General features: G+C 61.6%; 5 protein-coding genes across 5 annotated transcripts; 3 read left to right on the top strand and 2 right to left on the bottom strand.

The window, feature by feature from the left end:
• Nucleotides 1-43: 43 nt before the first annotated feature.
• On the bottom strand, nt 44-1,611 carry CHLRE_12g534850v5 (uncharacterized protein). The gene is made up of 4 exons (XM_043068622.1): nt 1,433-1,611; nt 1,145-1,306; nt 682-765; nt 44-454 (listed from the first exon to the last, which is right to left on the bottom strand). The coding sequence occupies exons 1-4, from the start codon at nt 1,484-1,486 to the stop codon at nt 344-346; spliced, it is 411 nt and encodes a 136-aa protein (XP_042918717.1). The 5' UTR covers nt 1,487-1,611; the 3' UTR covers nt 44-343.
• Nucleotides 1,612-3,361: 1,750 nt separating this feature from the next.
• On the top strand, nt 3,362-4,553 carry CHLRE_12g534876v5 (uncharacterized protein). Its single transcript, XM_043068623.1, has one exon. The coding sequence runs from the start codon at nt 4,025-4,027 to the stop codon at nt 4,295-4,297; it is 273 nt and encodes a 90-aa protein (XP_042918718.1). The 5' UTR covers nt 3,362-4,024; the 3' UTR covers nt 4,298-4,553.
• Nucleotides 4,554-4,674: 121 nt separating this feature from the next.
• On the bottom strand, nt 4,675-11,861 carry CHLRE_12g534900v5 (uncharacterized protein). Its single transcript, XM_043068624.1, has 7 exons — nt 11,343-11,861; nt 11,144-11,179; nt 10,451-10,483; nt 10,182-10,232; nt 9,532-9,922; nt 8,818-9,370; nt 4,675-8,467 (listed from the first exon to the last, which is right to left on the bottom strand). Exons 1-7 carry the CDS (start codon nt 11,515-11,517, stop codon nt 6,893-6,895), a joined length of 2,814 nt encoding a protein of 937 aa, XP_042918719.1. The 5' UTR covers nt 11,518-11,861; the 3' UTR covers nt 4,675-6,892.
• A 340-nt stretch (nt 11,862-12,201) lies between these two features.
• CHLRE_12g534915v5 (uncharacterized protein) lies at nt 12,202-13,523 on the top strand. The gene is made up of 3 exons (XM_043068625.1): nt 12,202-12,497; nt 12,616-12,678; nt 13,304-13,523. The coding sequence occupies exons 1-3, from the start codon at nt 12,384-12,386 to the stop codon at nt 13,355-13,357; spliced, it is 231 nt and encodes a 76-aa protein (XP_042918720.1). The 5' UTR covers nt 12,202-12,383; the 3' UTR covers nt 13,358-13,523.
• Nucleotides 13,524-14,211: 688 nt separating this feature from the next.
• Nucleotides 14,212-15,363, top strand: CHLRE_12g534930v5 (uncharacterized protein). The gene has a single exon (XM_043068626.1). It carries the CDS (start codon nt 14,903-14,905, stop codon nt 15,119-15,121), a length of 219 nt encoding a protein of 72 aa, XP_042918721.1. The 5' UTR covers nt 14,212-14,902; the 3' UTR covers nt 15,122-15,363.
• The last annotated feature ends 434 nt before the right edge of the window (nt 15,364-15,797 follow it).

Here is a 15,797-nt window from a genome sequence, read left to right on the forward strand (position 1 = left end):
ACTTTACGCGCCCTGTACGGCCTTGCTCACGTCAAGCGTCGCAATATGTGATAACTTACACTACCCAATACATGACCGAGACCACAAGCTGTGATAATACCAATACATTACCGAGACCACAATCTGTGATAAATACCAATATATACACGACCAAAGCCGCAATCTGTGATAATCTACACTACCCGTACATGACCGAGGCCACGAAGTGTCATACCCGCCTGCATTCCACTGCACAGCAGCATCTTTCTAAAAGAGCTTGCATCCGTGCTTGCCTGCTGCAGTGGGCTGCAGCACCTGTCACACATACCATGCGGTATTCATGCTATCTCACTGCTGCGCTAGCTCACAGCCCCTTCGGTGCCAGGGCCCGCTCCCTGCCCTGCAGCTGACCGCCCACCGACAGATGCAGCGGCTTGCAGCTGTCGTTCACCCGGTTCTGGCTGAACTGCAGCACCTGTGGGCCAGCCGGCGGAGCACACGTTGGGGCACGCGCACCACACCGCAAAGCTACGAGCGGTAGGCACGGCGGTAGGTCTAGCCAATGCACTAGATGACCTTGGGCGGCAACTTGCGTGCTCGAATGGCCTCGGGCGGCGTGCAGCAGACATGTTTGCTTACTCGTCGCACGCCCAATGCCCATGCCCCGCACGCTCCGAACGCCCGCACGCCCCGCCTGCTCACCCGCCGCCAGGTGTCACGTGACACCAGGTGCAGGGCGTCGTACAGCCCGTACAGGTGCACCACGTCACCGGAGGCGTAGTCGATCTGCGGGGGGAGCATGGGGGGGGGGGGGGTTGCGATTGTTTGCATGAGCTGCATGAGGAGGGCTGTGCAAACGTGGCCGGCGAGGCGGTTCATGCGGACCCGCAACCCCGGAAGCAGTTTGCACACAGCACGCCTCACCTGGTCAGACGTCAGCGGGCGCCGGTCCCTGTACTGGCGGCGTGTCGGGCGCAACAGGGGCAGATTGCATTGGTTACAAGAGGGACCTGCTGACGCAGTTCACGAGCCAGTGACGTGGAGAACGAACACCCTGTTCTGGACCCCAGGGGCAGCATGCAGCAGGCTTGTGAGCTTATCACGCACGCACCGGTCTGCAAATGCAACGGCCATGCTTGCAGCATATCCCGCTCCCCGCGTGCACCTGTTCATCTGCCTTGAAAGCGGCGCCCACAGCCTCCTTGCGGTCCCGCGCCGCCGCCCACTGCGCCGCCTGGGCGCCGGTGAGGTAGGTGTCTAGCGACTGACGCAGGCCGGTCAGGTACTTGGTCCACTGCCGCTGGGGCCCGTGCCTCCGGAAAGCCACCTGGATATCGCCGTCCCAGCAGTGGGCGGTTAGGACAGCCCAACTCGAGTACTCCACTGATCAATGCTGACCCCAGTCCCTAGGACCTCAACCCGGCCACACCCATTCTCATAACGCTCCCCTCGCCGCCCCCGCCCCCAGCAGCCCAGCCCCGTCCCTGACCCCACCCCGCCAGTTCATTCCAATTCTGAAGATGAATAGGACTGGTGCGTCACTTTGCTTTGCGTGCTACAATGTTTGTTGGTAGAGCCGGGGTGGCAATGTGAATGCGGCGCGGCGCCCACGGCCTGCCGTCTACCGACGACAACATCACTCACACGAATGAGACTGAAGGTTACGCGCTTTGCACTGCGTTACTGGGATGGGCGACGAATCCGACGATTCCTTGCCTATGGGACCTCTTTCTTGAGCTTGCGCATATACACCCGCCCCCACCCCACCCCACCCCCCACCCACCCCACACCTCTGCCAGCTGCAGGTCCACCACTCCGCCCAGCCTCAAAAAATAGATAAACCTTCATCCTGGGACAGCTCCGACTAACCCCCAACTAACTCGTGTACGGCACTCCAACCCCCCTCAGCCGTACAGGAGGTAGCGCGGCAGTCGGCAGCTGCACGAGTGTGAGCAGGTAGTTGTACGGCGGCCCGGCTCGGAAGCTACCTGACTGTAGTGACGCACACTGGTCGTTGGCGGTTGTCGGCAGGCACGCGAGTGGGAGCTGGCAGTTGGGCGAACACGTGTGTGGGAAGCTGCGTCTGACCACGGTGGAACACGGCGGAGGCTGGCGGTTGGCGCGGCGTGTGAGTGGGAGTGCATAGTCGTGCGCGCGCCGTCTAGGAAGCTGTGTGTGTGAGCTGCGTGTAAGCTCAGAGAGACGCATGGGGCTGACCCGGTTTCCATGAGCTGCCTCTGGGCGCACACGGTTTCAAACAGGGGTTAATGACGAGTGTGGTGGGAACGAATGCGTACGTAGACCAGAGCGGACGGCGGAGTGGGCTTGCAGGCGGCACGAGAGTAGGCAGTCAGTAGCGCAAGTTGCGAATTCACATGTCACCTCGTAACCGACGATAAACGCTGTGGACGGTCGCGCCCATGGCTGGCTGACAGAAAGCGGCTGCTGTATTGGGATGGCTGGGCTGGGCGACGGCGGCCGGGCGTTGCTTGGGACTACCAGAAAGGATGCGCCCGAAACCAACCTGGAGAACACCAGCGCCACCGGTGCCCAGCACGACATGTATGGGAGGGAGGGAGGGACAGGAGGCGTGATGCACTGCCGCGGAAAAGCTATGGCGCTAGGCGCGAGGCAAGCAACGTGACCCCCAAAACAACCGCGAGGACATGGTGCGCGAGTCGGGCTGCGGGCTGTGGCTGTGCGCTGCGTTGGGTGGATAAGGGGTTCCCGTGAACCCGTTCCCGGGAACCCCTGGTTTCAAACGGTTGACGGTTGGGCACCAGCAGGGTGGGACTCGCTGGAGTGCATGAGAGTCGCTGGTGTGCACGCGCGGGCGGGGCGGGGGAAATTCGGCGGAAATTCGAGGGAAATTCAGCCAAAACTCGAATGGAACTCGACAGAAACTCGACAGAAACTGCAGTAGTTCATTGTGACATGAATATGAGCGATACCATCAATCAATCGATCGCTGAAATAACTAACAATATCTAGTTTCGCACTGAGAGTAAAGTTCGGGCCCGACCGGAGACTCGGCTGCTCGGCGGTACCCTGCTTCCGGCGCGCGCGGCGCGCGTCAAGAAGTGCGGGTAAGTCTGACGGTCAATCGGGTCAGGATCCGCAGGCTCGACACTCAAGCATATACTGGCTGGTTGCGTATCTGTATATATAACTAGGCTCCTCAGGGGCATAGGAGGCAAAAGACATAACACCAGGTCGGTATGGGCCGGCGTGTAGTAATCAACTCTGCCCTCGCTCACGCTTCAATGCAGGGCGTGTGTGGCCTTCCGCCCGCCTTCCAAAACGCAACAGCCCCCGCCTCTCCTCGCCAGCCGCTCACAGCCGAAACTCTGCTTCTTTCTTTATCAGCCACAAACATCAGCCACGCACAAAGCCTCGGAAACAACGCCTCGGAAACTTCCTCCCAACTAGTGCGCGGCCACAGCTCCCCTACCGAACGTCGCAGCACCTATCCGACCGGGCGACAGTGTGACAAACAGGGGCAAGAACAAGGCGAAGCAAAGCAGAAGAGGGGCCCGAATGTGTACGACGGCGAGCATCAGCTACGCTTCCTCACCTCCGGTTGTGTTGTTGGCGTGTTGCACCGCATTCGGCCCGCCCGCCGTCGTACACATTCGGGCCCCTCTTCTGCTTTGCTTCGCCTTGTTCTTGCCCCTGTTTGTCACACTGTCGCCCGGCCATTGTTTTGCTGCACGCCGTTGCATTACGCTAGTGCTCGTCTACACAACTCATCCGTGGACGCCGGTCGCCTGCCTGCAGGTGCGCATCGGCTATGCTATCCGCGCGGTGTGGCGTCGCATTGAGTCTGTGTGGTGCTATCGCCTTGGCCGGGCGCCCGGAGCGTGAGGAATGCGCGTCAGCAAAACATCGACACAACCTGCCAGCTACCGTCGGTACAGTAACAGCGCGCGAACGACGCACCAATGCCTTGTCCCTTCTTGCTACGCATTTATGTGGGCACGGGTGGGAGCCACACACATCGGGACTACGCTTTCCTGCCCCTTGCCATGTTCCATCACGAGCTTCAATGCAGGGGCAAGTGCAGGGGCGGGACGTCAACTCTGCAACCAACATCCGGCACGCGCTGGTGGAGATGCTGCTTGGAAACGTGCGGCCCGCATCACTACAGCCTGGCGGCGGTGGCGGCGGCGGCGGCGGCGGCGGCGGCGGCCCAGCAGCGGCCCAGCAGCGACACAGCGACAGCGGCACGTGTGCGCATGTTGGTAGCGGAGGGGACGGGAACGGCCACGTGGAGGAGAGCGCAGCGTCGCCCAAAACTTGGCGCAAGCGCGCAGGCTGAGGGGCTGGCCGCCGGTGTCTAGCTAGGTAGCAGGCCACAATGGTGTGAGCAGGGTATGCTTGGCAGGGGGCAGCAGCAGCATGACAAGTAGTGCGGCTTTTGTCAATTGTGTGGTGTCCTGGCTGGCTCTGCAGTGGCGGTGTGGCTGCTGAGCACCTGGTTTGGCTATGTGCCTGTACAGACCGACCCCGGCTATGTCCGGGTGATGAGGACGTTCGGCCTCAGAGAGTGGAGGGGCTCAGCCCCTTTTCCCGTGGCAGGGGGACACTTGTCCTTGTTTGGTAGCACACGCGCCCACGCCGTAAAGACGCAGGCCCTGTCACACATATGACGTCTCAAGGAGAGCTTATTTCCGCCTGGACTGCTGGGACAGCACGCATCCATCCTCATTACAGCCTGAGCGCCCTGTCACCAACTGTCATGACAACGCCCCTATGGATTGGCCCGGCAGCGGCGGCAGCCCAGGCAAATGAACTAGCACTCCGGCAAGTGGAGTAATCCTCCTCAATGAGCAACAGACACCATTACGGTATCGTATCTCGGGCAGTACTTGATTGGCCAACAAGCACATCTCGACACACAGCAAAACGCAGCAGCAGAACAACACGCTATCCGCCAAGACACATCAAATCGCGCTGGCACCAATCAAATGCACCAAAAACTCACAAAAAGACGGCGAAGCTGGCGAAACTGCGCTCAAGTTCACAGGCCAGCGCAAGCGTGCCCACATGTGCGCTGGTGCACGCGCTATCGGAACAAGCACGTGTACCGTGCTGTCGCCGACAGATATCAGGAAACAACATCAAAACACATAACCTTCTAGCCCCATCTCATGTTCGAGTGGTACAGACACACATGCACGTGTTTCGCTCACGACAGCTACAACAGCAAAGCGTAGTGGAGACGGCCCACCTTCGACATCCGCCACGCCAAGAGCTTAAACAAGATGTCTGCCCGAGAGGGCAGGAAAAGGGCTCGTGATGGAACCCTCCCCTCCTGGTGCCCAATGGACACCAGACACCTGACGCGGCACCTATTAAGCACACGCATCTATGTTGGGGGCCTATGATGGCCTATGGCATCCCCGCAATGCCGGACGTTGCCGGTTGGGTTGGGTGCACAGTCCGTGCTGACCCACAGCTAACAAACTAGTCACGTCACTGCACGAACAGCAGGCAACCAACCCCCGGGCCACCACACGCACGGCTTCAACATAGGCCGGCGCCGCAGACCGCGTCACGGCGCGGCGCTTGCACCTTCCGCGCCGCCGCCGCCCAGTCCTCCGGCAGGAGCACCATGGCCGCGGCAATGCGCTGCGCAGTAGCGCGGGCTGACGGCGGCCGTATAAGCGGAACGGGCAGATGCCGTCTGGGGCCTGACCCAAGCACCTGGCGCCAGACATCGACCAAGTAACGTTTCTCGCACTCGTCATATACGAGTACGGGTACCTGACGCACCGCGCTCAAACATTTCGCGGACTTCCTGAAGCGCGCCATCCATGGGACCAACTCCCTTATACACATCATGTTGGGGCCGGAAACGCCATAGCAAACGACAGGGCTCCACTGCGCTGCGCCGGCTTACCCCGCAGGGGCATATGGTACACCCACGGCACAGATCCTTTCGCGAGCTTGCCGTGATAGTTTGCCCTGCTGCGGCTTACCCCGGCAGCCAGCCAATCACAGGCATGCACAGCAGAACATCAGGTTGCTTAGTACCGACCAGTTGTGACAAAGCATACAGCCATGAAGTCATAGAGCTCTGCTGCTGCGGATCAGCAGTCAGACGGTCCACGGCAAGGCACAGCCACGCCACAAGCTACCTTGGTGGTTGTTATGCGTTTCCTTAGGTGCCATCCTCCAACATCGTCGCCAACCGGCGCCCATCCGCAACACATACGCCGCTAGCTCCCCGCCCTCCGTACGCTAGATAGAGTTCTCGGTCTTGCGCCCTCGATGATGTTGACACTTGCCTCCATACCATCCACGGAATGCCCGTCATCGGTAACCCTCATTTACACTAGAATGGCAGTGAGCGCGCATCCTGCACAGTTGCTTCGAGCGCACCTGAACCCTTCTTACTCAGCGCATGTAGGTAGGAGCGGGCTCTGCCAAATGCCGAGCCCGTCATTGTCAGAGGACCCGTTACGTGTGACAGTCATTCATGCCTTGAGCTTGCATCCATTCTAGTAAGCAGGGTAGCCCCTCACATGAATGTATCAGGACATACAGAGACACCGCCGGTTCGTACACATGCATTATTCTGAGCACACGGTCCATGCAAGAATCTCAAGCGTTTTCGTTATTGTTAGCCACCTGTTGCTGCGCTACATGATGCCCCTTGTCTTGGCACATCCAGGTCCGCAATCAGTCATTCATTTTCTTACCGCACCGCACAATAGTGCGGCCGCATGTCCACCCCAGTTGCAACCGTGGCCCAGCGCGCATCCCATTCGTAACCTCCGAACTGCACGTCCTGCCCAGAACCCGCCCAGCAGGCCCACCACCCTGCCGTTCCTCCCGCCTGCTCCCTCGGCCACGGCTGAAGCCAGCCACCCTCACCTCCTCGCACTCATCACTCATCCCTCGCTCTTCCTCAGCCACTGCCGCACTGGAGTCGCTGCTCCAGCTGCCGCACCTCCGCCTGCTGCTCCGCCTCCGTCCCGTCCAGGCGCGACAGCCCCAAGTCAATGACCACGCAGCGCGGCCCCACCGCCGCCTCCGCAGCCGGCAGCAGGAACATGAAGTTGCTGAGCCGGATGTCGCCGTGCAGGAAGCGCCCGCCACTGCCGCCGCCAGCAGCGCGAATGTCCGCCGCGTGCAGTACCTTAAGCGCGTGCACCGCCGCCGCCGCCGCCGTCGGCTGGATGTAGCCCCACTGCTCCGCCGCCTGACGCAGCGTCAAGCCCCGCACCCGGCTGGTGGCGATGAAGCGCACGTCGCCGTCCGGCGGCGGCTCCCACTCCTCCTCCTCCTCCCCCCCAGACAGTGGTGGCGGCGGCGCCAGGTCACCCAGGCGGCCAGCGGCCAGCAGCCGCGGCAGCACGTCGCCCTGCAGCGCGGCCAGCGCCCGGTAGGCACTGCACTCCGCCTCGAAGGCCGCGACGCCGTGCTCGTCCGAGTCCAGGATCTTAAGCACCGCCTCCTCGCCGTTGACGCGGCCGGTGCAGGCAAGGCCCGCGTAGCCCACGTGCAGGACCTCGGGGTCGGCCTCAATGAGGAGCGGCGGCAGCGGCGGCGGCTGGCGGAGGCAACATGCGCGCCGCCGCCAGTGATGCGCGCTGCTGCCGGTGACGGGCGCAAGGCTCGCTCCGTCTCCGCCTCTTGCTTCGGATGGAGAGGCGGGCGCCAGCGCAAGGCGCGCTGCGCCCTGTTCGTCCCAATGCTGCAGCATCGAGGGCTGCGCCTCCGCCTCCCCGCCGGCTGCTGCTCGCCTTGCCGCTCCCGCCGGCGGGCTCGTCGCCGCCCGGCTGCCATGTGCCGCCAGCCCCGCACCGCCCACGGCCTGCCCTTCCGTGTGCCCCGCACCGCCGGCAGCAGCGCCCCCGGGCTGCCCGCCGCGACCAACTGCACCACCGCCGTCACCGCCACCACTGCTGCGGCTGGGCCCTGCGTCCGGCTGCCCGGGCGGCGCTGACCGCAACCGCCGCCGCGCAAGCCCTGCTGCAGGTGGGTCGGGCACCTCCGGCAGGCTGAGCAGCATGGTGTACAGGGTGGCGGCGGCGGCTGTGACTGCCGGCTGTTGGTCCGTGTGCTCCGTTGGCGCCAGAAAGGGCCCTGCCAGGTGCAGCACCCCGTCGCGCGCGCGGCCGCGCTTGCGGCTGCTGCTGCCGGTACCTGCCACGCTGCCACTGCCGCCGACACCACCCATGCCATCAGGACCGCTGCCGCTACAGCCACCGCCGCCTGCGCCAGCAGCCAGCGCACGTGCAGCAGCGGGGGATGCACTTCGGGTTGTCACGCCGGTACTGCGGGCACGGACTACTGCGGCGGCTGCAGGACCCACCGATGGCGCCTGCTGCTGCTGCTGCTGCCGGGGTTGGGGTTCAGTCTGGTTCTCCAGCAGGACCTGCGGCGGCGGTGGCGAGCACGTGCGGCGCACCGCCCACATGGCGTAGTGGCAGCTGACAATAGCGTACCTCACTCCCAGGTGGTCCATGTACTCATTGACCTGCATGTTAAGGCATGAACGAGCGTACGAGCGAGTACTGCGTCATTGAATCGTCAACACGTACGACGGCACCGGGGAGGCACCAGGTGAGCAACGAGGAGGCACGTCACATGTATGCGCGCTGAGAGCCAGATCGACGCAGAAGGCACGGGAAGAGACTGCAAAGGCACTGAGGGGCTACAGTGTGCGCGCTTCCGTCCACGCGAACAAGCCCATCCCAGCAACTGTAGCGCGCATGCCGTCACAAACGCATTGAGGCGGTCTGCTGCTTATGCAGCTGCATGGCTCGGGCGAGTGCTACGGCTCGGGCTGGGGCTCGCTGGGGCTCGGGCGAGGGCTGTGGGGCCCACCTGTGCCAATATGGCGCGAACACGTGTGTCGCCGCTCAGCCACAGGTCCACCAGCGAGCGCGGCGTTCTGCCCTCCAGCATCAGTGCTGGCGCCTTCATCTCCACAAAGCTGCGGCACTGCTGCCAGGTCGCGTCGTCATCCGAGATGACTACAATGAGCGGCATGTCTGGGCGCAGCGAGCCGCCCCCTCCCTGCACAAGCCACTCAAGACCCTCCTGGCTGCTGGCCACCTCGCGGATCTTCTCAAGGCTCATCTCAGCACCCCAATAAACACTGCTCACGCGGCCAGTCCTGGCAGCTGGCACGGCCGCAGCATCACTACCAGCCGCCGGCTCCACCCCAGGCGTTATACCGGCGGGCGCCGGCTTCGCCGCTGCCCCACTGCCCACTGCTGCCGCCGCTGCAGTGCGGTCGGCACTGGCGCCGCCACGCAACCGCTCCAACAGGCCGTTGACCAGGATGGTTAGCACCTTGAGCAGCGGGCGCGTGCCGAAGCAGGCGACAGCTTCATTGATGAGCACTTCAGGCGGCCCTTGCTGCTGAAGCAGCACCCTGTCGATTGGCGGTTCCGACACATACGAGCGCCACACGCAACGCAGTGTCATACTGGGGATAACCCATGGTTGCCCAAGGAATTGGCTAATCTACCGGTAACGCAACGACCCTGGCCTGACGACAACGATCACCTCACCCACCCATATCACGGCACTCACCGAATAGGCTCGCCGTCAGCGCTGCAGAAGATGTCATCCGCATGCATGATGAGCGTGAGCACCTCAGCGTCGAAGCTACTGCCGCCACCCCCACTGTTGCTGCTGCTGCTGCTGCCGCCGCCGCCGCCGCCGCCGCCGCCCTCCGTGCTGCTTGTACCATGGCCGGCCCCGCCCATAGCTTGGAAGCCGCTAGCAGTGGCGTGGCTGCCACATGCGGCCGCCAAGCGGCCGAAGAGCGCGGGAATGCGTTCTTGCGGCGCCACATGCTCCCAGGTCTTGCAATCTACGGGCTCCGCGTGATCTATCTTCAGCGAGCGACTAGGCTTGTCAAAGCGGGATGGCAGGGCCGCGTCTGGGAGCGGAGATCGTAGGAAGACCGTTGGCCGAACGCCTGCGGAGCGGTCAAGGCACGGCAAGCGACCGTCACGGTCCTTTGCTCTTGCGCAGGCATCAAAGCGCGTTGGTTCATTCCAAATCGCGCCCACATCATACCTGTCTTCCTGCAGATTTTGATAAGGAACTTCAATAAAGTTGGGTCGATTGCACTGCCGATCGCATCGGCAAACTTTTTTGGACTGAGCCCCCCAAACCGCTGATGTGCACAAGCCGCTAGTGAGAATTCCCTGGGCCCGCGCAACACAATAACTCACCGGCCCCTGCCGCGCTCCCCATGCCCAGGCCAGCCGCCGCAACTGCATCACCTGAAAGCGACCGAAACACAGATGCAAACGAAGTGAAGACATGAACGAAAGGCATGCGCAGTTTGGAACGGCGCTGCACGTGCACGATGCAGGCTGGTGGACGGCAAAGGAGAGCCTGCGCCCCCAACCTCACAATGCACCACCGCGGTCCAGCGGCCACCCTCTGAGCTGCGGCGTGTCGTGACCAGCCGCTACCCTGTGCGCATCGTCCCACTCACCAGCTTGTGCTGTGCCCTGGCCAGCCGCCGCGCCTGCACAACGTGAAAGCGATAACAGGGCAATGCAGGCAGTCAGCATCGCCAGGGCGGAACGAATCACGCCTCGCCAACAAGGGCCAGAGACCGAGCGCCGCAAGGCTCCGGCGGATGCAGACAGTCATTGACACTTTGAGCCCGGGCATAGCTAGCCTCCTGAACTCCCCCGGTCTGCATCTGCTGCCACCTGTGACCTGGCAACACATTCCTTCGACCAACCCCGACCCAAACCATCGTTGAAGCTCATCCCGCACCCCTCTCCGATGCCGCTCCACGTCCGGGGCCTCGCCCCCGACCCAAGCGGATCCTGTCACGATCATGCCCACTAATCCGCTCCCATAAGGATTTAAGGTCAGAATTCAGACAACGCAAGGTTTGAAGTTATCTTGAGGAACGTTTCGTGGAAAGGAGACGAATCTGGATGGTGGCCCCGCCTCCCACTGAATGGCACTTTCTGATGCCCCGAGCGCGCCACGCCGCATCCCGCAGCCCCCAACAGCTACCAATGTGCCGATGCCCACCCTACAGCCTCTTGAAATGCTCACCAGCAGCAGCGCTGTTCACGACAGCTCAAACACTTCCGTAATGCACCGCCGCAGTTGCACTAGGGCCGGAGTCTTAGCTCAGGTCAAGTCTGGGCTAGCACAACCAACTCACCAGCTCCAGCCGCGCTCCCGACGCCAGCCGCCGAGGCTGCAGGACATGGGAGCGGTCGGTGGGCACGTGGAGAAAGGAGATGTGTGGTGCGCGATTCAAATGCACGCAGCCCGCGAGTGTTTCGAAAACGATGCGGGCATCGCAACGAGGTTGGAAGGGCAGCAGTTGAAACGCGGCACCACGAGGCGGATCCTCCTACCTTTCCGCGCAAACGCAACGATTGCCTTATTGCTAGCGCGTATCGGAACGAATTCGAGCTCCTCCTCTGATAGTTTGGACAGCGTGTAAGCCAAGTCGCCGAGCTCGTCATCGTCCACGCCGAGCGCCTCTGCGGCAGCCTTGAAAGCCGCAGCCACCTCCTGTTTGCTGACCATACCGCTCGTCCGTGCGTTGCGGTGTTGATTGCGAGAGTGCTGTGGCAGTCGTTTATATGTTACTGAAGTGGCTGGCGATGAGAGTTGGCTGCCTCGTTGGAACCTTATCTATGCTGCAGCCAGTGTTGGCAAATGCATGGAATGGTTAAGACTTGTGATTGGGCCTAAGCGATGGGCCCATCGGGCCCGGTTCAACAGTATGGCCAGCATGACGTGGCATCCGTGCCTTCCCCTCGCAGCTATATGGAGATGCTAACGAGCTGCGGGGTACATGGGCTGGTGGTGTATGCCAGTACGTGCTTGCGGTCTGTGAACACCTAGGCTTGGGCTTTGTGCTTCATGGTACGTGCCTCATGGTAGGTGTTATAGTTGCAGTGCCGAATCAGGTATGGGTTCGATTGCGAGATTGAGCTGTGCGGCAGTGCCGCCAACCTGCCAAACATTCAGCATCAGTTTATCAACTCCTTGACTGGCTGTCGGCATCTTGTGGGTTGCCGCGGCCTTTGCACTGGATAGTGGGCCAACAGGGTACTGGCCCGCCAAGCATGCAGGGCGGCCGGGCGCACAGGCGGTGCTCGTGTTGGCTTGCCCCTTGCCCCTTCGGACGGAGCCCTTGCGGTCGCATCGGGGCCTTCTCGGTTATCAGCCTTCAGAGCGCTTCGGAGCCCTTCAGAGCGCTTTAGAGCCCTCCAGAGCCCTTCAGAGCCCTCCAGAGCCCTCCAGAGCCCTTCAGAGCCCTCCAGAGCCCTTCAGAGCCCTCCAGAGCCCTTCAGAGCCCTCCAGAGGCCTGTGCAGATCCCCCCAGAGACTGGAGGGCTCTGGAGGGCTTTGCCACGTTCTCACCCACGGCACCCAGGGCCAAACAAATGCTACTTTCTTTAGCAGGGGGGGGGGGGGCTCCGACCTCTGATGAGGCATTCGCAGGTGTGGACATCATGCTGTCGCTGCACAAGGGGCAGCATGCCAAGAACACGCGCGTGGTGAGTGGGTTCAAGCCTGGTGACAGTGCACATTTGTCGGAGGGCACGGCCGCACGGGGCTGTTTGACAAGGAGATGGCCACCTATTCACAGGACATTATTACACCGTGACTCGGCAGAAGGGCTATCGCTTCGCTGTGGAGGGCAAGCGGCGCCTGTACCGTCCGTCAGAGATGCAGTTGGTGCGTGGTGAGGTGACGGACAGGGTGGCGGGTGGGGCGAAGTGACAGGCAGAGGCCGCGCACGAGCAGCACCAGGTGCGGCGCGTTGCTCGCGCTCTTAAAACCACTCAGCAGCAGGCCACGCGCGCAATTGAAGCACAAGACCCGCCCTCCGCTCCGGTCTCCGCTCCGGTCCCCGCGAAGAAATCGCCTGCGGGGCAAGCGCGAGCAGGTGCATGGCGAAACACACTTCGAGGTGTCGCGTTTTGAGGCCAGTAAGTATGTGGGCGGCAAGCTGCAATTCCTTATAAAACTTAAGGGATTCCCTAAAGCGGAGTGGCTGCCTGCGAAACAGCTGCAGGAGGACCTGAGCGCCGACGCCTATCGCGCGCTGCACAAGGCGATGAAAGTAACCTGATGCATCCCTGTTTATATACATCGCAAAATATATCAAGTTCTGACGTTATTTTTACGCTGTCGCAGCCCAGGGCAGAGGGCAGGTCCACTCCCATCAAAATTTGCGCGAGCCGTCAAAGTGCGCGTTCGGCCGCGCTAATCTATATATTTAATACCCAACAGCAAAGTAGTCTATGGCACCCGGGGCTATATCGCGGGCGTTCCCGAGTTCATTCGCGCCTCGTCGCAGGTCGGGGCTGAGCCCATGCTGAGCGCTTGCCCAGCGCCCACGCACTCGTTTTAACAAATGCCGCCCGGCAATGGGCCTTTTAACGCTACACAAGACAACTCTTGCGCGCTAGATCGCAAAAACAGGCAAACGTAAGGAAGCATGCGCGCATGCTCTGACACAATGCTGCGGACGAGGGCACAAGTGGTGCTCTGGGGACAAGCTCCGGCCCTATCTGTCTCCTTATAACATATAGATACGATAACTGGCGCGTGCCGGGGCGTGCGGGCGAGCACAAGGGCCTGCCGGGCTGGGTGCGTGGGACTCCCCTGGTTGCCGCAGTGCTTGGCCTCCCCTGAGCTCCTCGACACGTTCCCTTGCCGCGATGGGCCACGGAACCCGGATCTGCCTCGTGACCAATAATTCCTTAAACTCATGTCATTACATGCATGTTGGCCGCATTCTGCCTGGGGCCGCGGGCATGTCAAATTCATGGGCGTGGCCATGGGCATGTGTGCACCGCACACCCGCCTCAACCGCTTCGTTCTTTTGTCATCTGATATATGTCATATGTGCCTGCAAAGTGCGCGCATGACATGCGGCACAGTACACGCAGTACGTACGTAGCCAAGGTTAGGCAGGAACGCCTCAGCCCACGCAGGCAACAGGGCGAAACCGTGTCAACCAACCGGTGCTGGTGACCATGCCGGCGCGGGTGGTGGCAATTATATGTGTATAGCATATCTATGGCACCAGGTAGGACATCCGAGGCGCGGGTACGCGAAAAACGTGCAGGCCGGGACCGGGCGCGAAACATGCGAATTCGCGCACACGAATTGCGTCCACATATGCGCGCCGTTTGGGCCGCAGATTTGGGCTGCGGCCAACCCATATACTCAAGATAGAACTTTTTGAGCTGCCGGAATTATATCGGCCAGCCTGGACCAGAGCGGCCATCAGCGGTTCCATGCGCGTGCGCCGGGGCAGCTCCAGGACGCGTCAGATTCAGGCACGCCGCGTCTGTGTGCTTATGAGACCACATACAACAGATGGGCGGCCGCGGGCATGTGAAAATACGGCCCTACGCGCCAGTCGACATGGTGCGATGCTCGCGCACAAGAACCCTGTCGCGCACTCGCCCGTTATTACTTTTCCGACCCGGCAAAGAAGCCTTACATGAGGTCTAGTTAGAACTTTTGGGTCGGGAATTTCTTAACGGCGCTGCGCTGTGCGCTGCCGGTCCAAATGCCAAACCGCTCGCGGAACTAGTCTCCCCGCTCCCTTGCTGGGCCCGTTAAGAAATTCCCGTCGCGACAGACTGGTCGGTATGGTAGCATAGATTGCATTATGCCTGGCTGGAGCATCTAATTGCGCGCGCCGAGCACCTGCACGCGACACATGCTCACCGGGCACAGCCAAAGCAGCGCCACAAGTGCGCTCCGAAAGCTAGGGGCTTTCATACGTACTTTCTAAGACTATGATGGTTGTTTGGAACCGATAGGGACAGCTAGGGCCGTGGAAGTCGGCCGCTCGGTCGGTTCAGTCGCGGTTGGACATGGTGGGACGCAGGGCGGCGAGTTTTATGCTAGGCCCCGGGGCGGGGACGTCCTAAGTACATGAATGGCCGAAAACCACGGCCGAAGCAGCGAAGCACGGTGGTCGCCCGGTTTCGGGCCCATCGCGATGGGAGTGGACCTGCCCTCTGCCCTGTCGCAGCCTGGTGCGACCACTCGCGCCCACAATTCCGTCGACCTCAAACGCGTGGCTGTGCACCGCCTGCTTGCAGGCTTCAGCCCGGTCGCTGCGCCCAGTAGTCCCGCGCAAGATTCACAACGGTGAGCACTCCCAACCGCCACAGCGACAGCCCTAGCGGCTCAAGTGTCTGTGAATGGCCGCATCAAATAGCCGCGTGGCAGTTTTGGCGAAAATGCAGGGTGCGAGGGGGTTGGTTCTCTCAAATGCGAGCTAGCGCCCACACGCACTATACGGGGGCGAGTAGCTTATGAGTAGTAGTAATGATTATACAAGCGGCGAATTTTAGTTTTAGGGGTAAGCATGCGGCCCGAGTACAATTACCGCTTAGGGGGCACGCCATGCGCGCGAGCCCCATGCAGCCATAATTCGGTGCGCGCCTACCAGCGCACAGATAATTCATAGGACTATGCCATAGTGCTGAGGGACAGGCCGGGAACAAGCTGAGCAAGCGGGGGAGCATGGGCCCAACTCCGCCACACCGCCCCAACTCTCCCCAATCACACCGCAAGCACCTCCTGAGATCAAGGGCTATCTTACAGTAGCGCGCGGCACCTAATCGCGACCGCCGGTGCGAGCAAACACTGTACGGAGGGGCTCGTTTGGGCTCCAGCATGCAGCTCCTGGGCTGGCTTTTGGTGCATTGAATAGAGCACAGAAAACAGGAGCATTACATATGCAGGGGTGCGCAAAGGTCGACCGACTTATGGGCGCGAGACAGTGGACTCCCGAGTTTTGCCGGAATTACTCCCGAGTTTCGGTT

The sequence above is a fragment of the Chlamydomonas reinhardtii genome, chromosome 12 (genome assembly GCF_000002595.2).
Source record: "Chlamydomonas reinhardtii strain CC-503 cw92 mt+ chromosome 12, whole genome shotgun sequence".
In the NCBI taxonomy this organism is placed as follows: domain Eukaryota; kingdom Viridiplantae; phylum Chlorophyta; class Chlorophyceae; order Chlamydomonadales; family Chlamydomonadaceae; genus Chlamydomonas; species Chlamydomonas reinhardtii.

Bases quoted from the DNA above. Each gene is read 5' to 3' on its own strand.
- CHLRE_12g534930v5 (XM_043068626.1), top strand. From the start codon at position 14,903: ATGGCCGAAAACCACGGCCGAAGCAGCGAAGCACGGTGGTCGCCCGGT.
- CHLRE_12g534876v5 (XM_043068623.1), top strand. From the start codon at position 4,025: ATGCAGGGGCAAGTGCAGGGGCGGGACGTCAACTCTGCAACCAACATC.
- CHLRE_12g534850v5 (XM_043068622.1), bottom strand. From the start codon at position 1,486: ATGAACTGGCGGGGTGGGGTCAGGGACGGGGCTGGGCTGCTGGGGGCG. The intron at 1,307-1,432 runs GCGAGGGGAGCG...GGCGATATCCAG, and splicing joins GGCTGCTGGGGGCGGGGGCG to GTGGCTTTCCGGAGGCACGG. The intron at 766-1,144 runs GTGCACGCGGGG...CTCCCCCCGCAG, and splicing joins CTTTCAAGGCAGATGAACAG to ATCGACTACGCCTCCGGTGA.
- CHLRE_12g534915v5 (XM_043068625.1), top strand. From the start codon at position 12,384: ATGCTACTTTCTTTAGCAGGGGGGGGGGGGGCTCCGACCTCTGATGAG. The intron at 12,498-12,615 runs GTGAGTGGGTTC...GTGACTCGGCAG, and splicing joins ATGCCAAGAACACGCGCGTG to AAGGGCTATCGCTTCGCTGT. The intron at 12,679-13,303 runs GTGCGTGGTGAG...GCCTCGTCGCAG, and splicing joins GTCCGTCAGAGATGCAGTTG to GTCGGGGCTGAGCCCATGCT.
- CHLRE_12g534900v5 (XM_043068624.1), bottom strand. From the start codon at position 11,517: ATGGTCAGCAAACAGGAGGTGGCTGCGGCTTTCAAGGCTGCCGCAGAG. The intron at 10,233-10,450 runs GTGAGTGGGACG...GGTCGCTTTCAG, and splicing joins CCAGGGCACAGCACAAGCTG to GTGATGCAGTTGCGGCGGCT. The intron at 8,468-8,817 runs GTGGGCCCCACA...CTTAACATGCAG, and splicing joins TTCGCGCCATATTGGCACAG to GTCAATGAGTACATGGACCA.